Source organism: Glandiceps talaboti, chromosome 8 (genome assembly GCF_964340395.1).
Source record: "Glandiceps talaboti chromosome 8, keGlaTala1.1, whole genome shotgun sequence".
NCBI lineage: Eukaryota > Metazoa > Hemichordata > Enteropneusta > Spengelidae > Glandiceps > Glandiceps talaboti.
Window position 1 is genome coordinate 27,380,359 of NC_135556.1, and position 9,265 is coordinate 27,389,623.

The window sequence follows — 9,265 nt, forward strand, 5'->3', positions numbered from 1 at the left end:
GTGCAATTTCCGAGTCGGTACTTATTTTGGCAATTGTTAGTCAAAACCTGTTTAGCGGGGATAGAATCATATTAATATCAAAGCACACTGTGTTGTGTTATACGAAGGTGAAAACACATCCAACACTTGCAGAATTCGGTGGTTTGTTGCGAAATTCGCACAGTGGTATTTCATATTAATTCACACCTTTGTGATATTACTTCACCCACGTACAAACCAGAAAGTACACTGTTCTTATTAAATCTTAAGAAAGTGTCGATATTGGGAAGATTCGATTGAGAAGAAAAATACATGATTTTTGTGAAAAGTGCTTGTTAATGGTTAACAATTGAAGAAGCGGGAAATGAGCGGTTAATTGACAGTGAGACGACCAAGTTGATTGTATCTAGTCTATATATTTGCTCTGAAGGTGAATCATGATAGGCAGGGTAAATTGACTGAAATCGATATAGTATAGCAGCTCTTTGCTGAAATCCATCAGACTGCTCACGAAGTAGCAAGAGTTAGGAAGTAAACTTATATTATGCGAGTCAAGCAGTGATTTTGTGTAAATCGTACAAGTGGGTTTATGTACAAGATCGGGCGTCGGTTTCTCACATTCATGGGAAACATTATGGACAGTCTTAAAGCCATCTTTGATTTCCTCCCATTCTAGTGTTTGAATGAGTTCTACCATCTGAGCCTACAGGGCTACACTTGTCAAAACAGCAGCAATTGTCATGTGTTCTTTTTAGTGCCCTCAATCACCCGACCAATGTATGGTGAAGGACAAGCCCAACTTCAACAGTGCAGAAAGGTGAAATCAGGTCTATAACAGGTAATTCTCGATGTATTTAAGATCTTAAGAAAACACAACTTCAATATTATGCGCCGATGTCTCTTCCGAAACTATTATGAACGAGTGCAGCGAGTGACAAGAGCACAACATGCGTTATTTATTTTCCGCCTGAAAAATCCTAATATTAACTGCAGATTAAACTGGGTCATTAGTTATTAAATATCTTTACATGCCTAAAAATATAAAAAAAGATAAAAATAATTAAATACACACAAATGTGAAAGTTGACCAAGAGAGCCTTCAGTTATTACAAGGGGATGGATGGGAAAATCAAACCCAATCTGTTGCGTAAAATGTGACCCTCCCCGATCTCGTTTTCTAAAAAGTGGCTCTCCCTCAATTTCTGCAATCTTAAAAATGACTATCCCTGCTCAAGTGTATCAAAAACATGGGTTAAAATGCTGTCAGATTTTAATAAATAGGTACATGAGCCTCTGAATATATGGTAAGGACTTACTAGTAATTCCACGCTACCACCACAGTAATATCCCACTACTGCCACCACAGCGAATTTGTGTAGAGGCACTGGATTTATTAATTATATGTTTTGATCTAATTAACATAGCTGAAGACCAGAACTCCCAAAGTCTAGAATAGTGCACAAGATCAACATCACCACTCCACCACATTACCCCCAATATCTTCACACTATTCCCCCGTCACTCCTGAGACCCATTCCTCTCCTTACACCACAATATCGATTCGTTGCATGGTTGTCAGCAGCGAATTGACTAGTATGTTCTGCTATTACGTTGCAACGGTGGTAGCGGTGGGATCAAAGTAAAACGTGACTCTCCCCTCATTCCATTTTCTTAAATATGGCCCTCTCCTGAGAACAGGTTTGTAAAATATGACCCACCCGTACTGAGATGTAAACTTTAAAGCAATCTATTATTTCTTCTAGTGATTGTGAACCCTATTTAATGGGGAAAGATACTGCTTGGATATGATTTGATATACACAGGCATTAAGTGTGCTTTTGCCTCACAGTGTCAGTCAATGGAATCCTTTCTTTACGAGTCGATGTTATAGAGAATATAGTAACTTTTGGGACAGTAATCATAAATGAATTATTCGAAATGTATCCACAAAGCAGGGTCTATTGGTCGACTTTCCATTGTACAGCATCAATATGCAAGGTGAAAAGGCATCGTATCACGTGCACAGACCGACTGTCTTCCGTCAAATCTAACAGAAAAGATCTGAAACGTCTCTGGAATTGACATATAGCAGAGGGACCCGGCATCCATTCAACGTGTAACAAGCTAAAATTCAATTTTCAAGGAGCATTAATCTTTGATAACGTCATTATGACTGTGCAATGCACGGAAGTATCGCTATGGAATACAGTCATGACATGCTACATGTAGGACACAACATTTGGTTATATCATTATATATATATAACCCTTTATTTTCACTGGGTGGCGTTGTTCAAAGAAATCAAAAACCACGAGTCAGCTGTGAGGAACTTACAATTTTTCGCTTTAACTATGTATAGTTGTTAAATGGAATTTTCCTAAGCTGAACGCCCCTCCCTCCCAAATAGAAATAAATGTCACCGGATGTTCGATTTCAATATTTCGTATACAACAGATATGAATCTCTAGAGCTATGTTGTAAAACCAATCAATCTCGGCTTTCTTTCAAAGTGCAAGTCATTACAAGTTATTGTGATTTTAGACGGTCGTGTTAAATTTCACTCTTGAACCAATATGTCGAGACTTTTTATATTCGCTATTCGATGTATCATGTTGTATTGGAGTCTCAGTTCTCTATTATAATGCTATTTTGACCACGTGGCGCCGTTTTCAACAGTTCGAGGTCCCGGTGCGGAAAATATACGTATCGTATCTATTCACAGACTGTCAGGTTGTGTTAAAAACGACACATTTCTGAAACTAAAATGTTGTGTAAAATAAATATTCATCAGACGGGGATAAAACATTGGCAGCAGACATGGCAACGCAGATGTGCAAATTGAGAATGATAAGGAAAGACACAAAATAAATAATCTATACAACTTTGTCCTGTTTGTTTCAATTCAGCTAAAACAGTGTTTGCATTATTCTTCAAATAATGAATTTTTCACCTGTTATATCCGATGACGTCTTTGCAAATAAAACGACGCCATTAAATAAATAAATAATAATTAGTTAATAATTTTGTTCGTGACCGATATATTTGTATAGTACATCTATGAGGAATTCTTCATCCAGAAATATTTTTATGGCATTTGAAAATAAACACACATATACTAGTATGTCTGCCTACATACCTACCTACCTAGTACCTACATACTTACACACACACACACACACACACACACACACACACACACACACACGTCTGCGTACCTGTGTATGTATACCCACCTACCTAACTACATACATACATACATACATACATACATACATACATACATACATACATACATACATTACATACGTACATACATACATACATACCTCCATACATACCTCCATACATACCTTCATACATACATACATACATACATACACACACACATACATACATACATACATACACACACACATACATACATACATACATACATACATACATACATACATACATACATACATACATACACACATACACATACACACACATACATACATACATACATACATACATACATACATACATACATACATACATACATACATACATACATACATACATACATATTCATGCAGTTGAAATTAACTAATAGTGAACTTTACAAATTAGCTTTTGAATTTTAAAAAGATAACTAAGATATTAACTTGCATCCACGAACTCATATATCTTCCACACACTTCAAACAACTAGGGTGGCTTCCTATTGAACAACGAGTTGAACAGCTAAAACTAAATCATTTTTATAAAGTGCTGAACGGTAGTGCCCCCATATATGGGTATTGAAGGTTGGAATGTAAATGGAGAAAGAACTTGATCTAGTGTGATATGAATGCTTACTGCTGGTTAGACTGAAATGACCGGAAAGATATATGGCCATATATCTTTCCGATCATTTCAGTCTAACCAGCAGTAGGCATTCATATCACACTAGATCAAGTTCTTTCTCCATTTACATTCCAACCTTCAATACTCAGAGTCAACATTCATTTCGTATATCTGGTGCAAAAATTCCGAACAGTCTACCTTTGTATATTCGCAATGCGAACTCTTTGCAACTTTTTACGAAAAAAGTTAAAGTTTTTATGTACAAGAAATTATCTGAATTAGAAGAAAGTTAGTTCGTTTATTTCCAATAGTCTGGCCTCGTCCTACTTTCATTGTCATCCATATGTAGTTGTGTCAGATTTTGTCTTTTTTAGTATATTTTGTCTGCTATGTATTGTTTTTCATCGCTCTTTTAATACTTGGTGTGATATTTTATGTGTGAGGACCACAATGAAAATAAGTTGTTAAAACATTTGTGTGTCATCCTCAGCAAAGGTATTCAGTAATGTATCTGTTTTGTCTTTCATGTGAATGTGATAGCTGCCGTATTGTATATCCGTCTTTCGAATATGTTTTTGCCAAATCAAATCAAATCAAATCAAATCAAACAAATCAAACAAATCAACCGCAGCCTTTTCTTATCAAAAAGAATCAAAGAAATCAAACGAGAAATTGAGGGAATAAATTTTCATCGATGGGGAAAATAAAACCACCATAATGTGCTCCTTTAAAAAGATAACTGTTTTGTGAATGATGCAGGTATGAGATTACGTGAGTATGCATTCGTGTAATCCTTACGTTAAAGAATCTATAAGTAATATTAAGTGTCCTCTGGGCTTCCACATTTAGAAACAAGTTAAATTACTTTGTTCAAAGACGATATTACGCCCTACTTTAGAGTATCATAAAATTCCTATCAAAATTGGTTTACTTTTATATTAAAAGGCAATACTATAGGCAGGTTGCACATGGGGCTTCTGTATGGTATAACGACGCTCTAGTGCAAATTACACCGTAATACAGTTTTGTGACTGTTATTAGACATGCCCGTGGCTACCATTGTAGGGATATAGTTTACGTATTCAATGAGTCGTTATTGAAGTGTATAATTTAAAGGCAGGTGGGTTCAACGGTGATTAAATATCTGAATAGGCTCGTAATGAAAAACATTATATGCTCCATTCAATGTTCGATCACAGAGAAATATTTGACACACATATATTGCGAAAGAGTTGCTATCTTGATCTATTATATTACTAAAGATACGGTCTCTTCAAACGAAAATGATGCGCATTCACAGTAAGTTTGGCAAGTTGAATAACCCCTTGAAGCGTTTTAAGCCATGGAAATTGAATCATTATTTCACTTGAATGGTATATTTAAGTATAGGCAAGAGACAAAATATTTTACCCGTGCTTTTTTTCATTAGGAAATACCTGGTGATCTAGTGGATGACGACGGATACATTTTCGTTGGCATGGCAGAAATGAATCATGGCTGTATCCTTGCGAGATTTGTCTGGAGCTTAGAATTGGAAATTGTGACAGCGTTTTCATTGAATTCGTTGCATTTGAGTTGAAATGATATCATTTGTAGTGAAGGTCGGACCTATGGAGGGGAGGGAGGGAGAGAGAGAGAGAGAGAGAGAGAGAGAGAGAGAGAGAGAGAGAGAGAGAGAGAGAGAGAGAGAGAGAGAGAGAGAGAGAGAGAGAGAGAGAGAGAGAGAGAGAGAGAGAGAGAGAGAGAGAGAGAGAGAGAGAGAGAGAGAGAGAGAGAGAGAGACAGACAGACAGACAGACAGACAGACAGACAGACAGAGAATGAGAGACAGAGAATGGGAGATAGAGAGAGACAGAGTTCAGAGTGAGATAGTCAGACGAAGACAACTACGGAGAGTGAGAGTGAGGGATATACATATACATGTCTGCCTGCCTGCTTGACTGCCGCAGCAGTCAGTCAGACAGACAGTCAGACAGACAGACAGACAGACAGACAGACAGACAGACAGACAGACAGACAGACAGACAGATGGGCGGGCAGAAACCAAATAAACATGCGTCGAAAGAAAACGACAGCGGCCAGTAAGAGAGCGATAATAGTAGGAATATAGTGAGATATCCAGAGCCAGCCTAAAGACAGCGAGATATCCAGATAGTCAAATACAGTTTCAAAATTGGGTCTGCTCCTAATGGAAAAAGATACTGCCTGGAACAAACAAGCTGACAGACAGATCAAGAGAAAACTGAGAGACACACATGGATGGCGATAGGAAAAGTTGATAAGTAAGGGCAGAAATAAGGTAAGGGGTAGTTTAATGGATAAACACGGTAAGACATTGGCAGAGATGGAGGGGCCAAAGAGTCATCATGGTGATATATATATATATATATATATACTCTGTCTGTCTGTCTGTCTGTCTGTCTGTCTCTGTCTCTCTGTCTGTCTGTCTCTCTCTCTCTCTCTCTCTCTCTATATATATATATACACACACACACAGGCAGTGAAAGAAATACTGTTAGACAGATAGACAGGCAGTGATAGAGACATGTATCACATGCTTTTTGCAGCAACTATTGTAATGGAACGTCATTTTAAACATGCTTACGATGCGAGTCGTTAAGTTCATGGTCTGTACATAATCTTTCATTAACTATAATCCATTCAATACTTAATCGATACTTCGATTAATTTACGAAACGACTAAACGAACACATAAATAAGATTTGTATATCTATTGCTAGCGTTCTTAGCTTTCAGTAAGCTATTGTTGAAAGCAAGTCGAATGGAAATACACAATATTTTCGTTCATGTTACAAATCAATATTGAACAGACGCATAGCTTATGAAATGTGACGGTATAAATAAGAGGCATTGTAATTAAAAGAAACACAAAATGAAATGAAAGAGACAACTTTGTGTTCTATGTTATTTAATCAAATTCGAGAAATTTTATGCATCATTGAGAATTAGATTTGATTAAATATATAGAATTTTCTAATTAAAAATACCAGTGTTTGTATTTGAAATCATAAAGAACCAACTCTGCATGAACCACCTACATACCCCAATACAATGACACAAAAGTTGAAATGAATAAAGTTAATTGAAATGCATATCCTGACGAAATAGTGAATGTGAAGACTTGCTTTGTATCAAAATCATGTAACGTTGTGTTCTAGAATACCGTTCCCCTTTTATTACGCCTTTTTTACAATCGAAATAATAGTTTTAAATCATCAAGTAGAATTGACTGTGTGTAGTTTAATTGATTGAAGAAAGAATAAATTTCATCAACAAAAATTAACACTTAAACATGTAAAGTCGGAGTAAAAGGCAGATGATAATATATTTCACGAGTAGCACATGCAAGCACAATAATAATAATAATAATAATAATAATAATAATAATAATAATAATAATAATAATAATAATAATAATAATAATAATAATAATAATAATAATTTTAATAATGTTAGTTTTTTATATAGCACACACACCTTTGTATACAACAAATCATATGCTATCTTTGGACTGACACTTGACGGGCACACTCTCAACATTGTCATGACTGAGTCAACATTTCTACAACATTAACCCTAAATCCTTACCCAACTGTTCCCAAGTTACTCCTGCGAGACCCACTTCGCTCCTCACAACTGACCATTAATTCACTATATGCAATATGGTTGTCAGTGGCAATTTGATCATGTGGTCGATATTATGATACTAACTCTAACCTTAAGCTACAATTTAAGGCAACATTGGGCCGTTCATTACATTCATTACCGAACAGCGCCCCTAGTGGTCATACTATACAATCCTGAAACTGGAATATAGCAGATGTCCTGTCTACTATCATGTGTGCAATCCAATATTCAAAGTCTGGTTTATTAATTTCACTTAACTGTTCGTTCCTTGAAACAAGTGACTTCAAAAGTAACGAATTTGATGTTGAATTTGATGACAGGATTACGACATAGCTGGAGCCTATGATGTGATGATACCCGATGCAGAAGTCGTCAAGATTGTGGCAGAAATTCTCACTGAGCTCAGGTTAGGGGATTTTGAAATCAAAGTAAGGTTTTTGCACGTTTCAACAACAAAGATAACATAGCGAGTGAGAACAAATACTTCTATTATCGAAACTGTGCGTATGTATGTATGTATGTATGTATGTATGTATGTATGTATGTATGTATGTATGTATGTATGTATGTATGCTGTTCGTTCAACAGGTAAGACGTGTTGTTTCGACTGTCTGCCTGTTTCGTCCGACTGTGTGGTACATCCGTCGTGGCTGACGTCGATAATTCAGCGTCGAGTAGGGAAATATCTTCTGACACCATGAGTATGATATCCAGTCTGAAGGGAGCTTTCAAAGCAGCAATACGGACGGGGAAAATCAAGCAAGTGTCACAGTCGCTCGAAGACACTATTTTAACTCCACACATGTTTGGAGCAGATTTAGAATCATTCACAACTACAGCAATAAGACCTGACATAACCATTATTGATACAACTAGCCATGAAGTTTTCCTAGTTGAAGTTTCAGTTCCATTTGATGGTCACATCGACAGGTGTTATACAGAGAAATTTGATAAATACATACCACTCTCTTTTGAAATTAATAACCTAGGGTTCTTTTGTAGAATCGTTGTCATAGTGATCGGCAGTTTAGGATCAGTTCACAAACGTGTAATACCTGGTTTTAAGTTGATTGGCATCCCGCATCAAACCAAGAAGTGGTTAGCACGATACCTGAGTGTTAGTGCTGCTATAGGCTCTTTCAGAACATGGCAAAGAAGATGTAAGGACATGAATGTGTAAATCTTCTGTCCAGTCAATTTTTGGGGGATAAACATTGTGATTTGTATAATGTTTATCATGAATCCTGAATAAATAACTGTTGATATGTATGTATGTATGTATGTATGTATGTATGTATGTATGTATGTATGTATGTATGTATGTATGTATGTATGTATGTATGTATGTATGTATGTATGTGTGTGTGTGTGTGTGTGTGTGTGTGTGTGTGTGTCTGTCTGTCTGTCTGTCTATGTGTGTATGTATGTATGTATGTATGTATGTATGTATGTATGTATGTATGTATGTATGTATGTATGTATGTATGTATGTATGTATGTATGTATGTATGTATGTATGTATGTATGTATGTATGTATGAACACGACCTATACTCATAATCAAGAAATCCAACATTGTAGGGAGTATATGGTGACGATTTGCGCAAACAATATCAAGGCGTATCAACGTCATGATGACATGTGACGTACTCAGTTAGTAGTAAAAAAGGGGCTGAACAACAACGTGTTTAGCTATCTTTTTATAATTCTATCACCCAATAGCTATAATAAGCCTTGGCTATACCGGTCTGAGGCCTAGGCCGAGCATTGCTATTTATTAATTTTACTATTTATAAGTGTGTTGGACCATGA

General features: G+C 36.2%; 1 protein-coding gene across 1 annotated transcript; it reads left to right on the forward strand.

Annotated features, from left to right (window-relative positions):
• The first annotated feature begins 8,151 nt into the window (after positions 1–8,151).
• LOC144439452 (uncharacterized) lies at positions 8,152–8,634 on the forward strand. Its single transcript, XM_078128738.1, has one exon. It carries the CDS (start codon positions 8,152–8,154, stop codon positions 8,632–8,634), a length of 483 nt encoding a protein of 160 aa, XP_077984864.1.
• Positions 8,635–9,265: the final 631 nt, after the last annotated feature.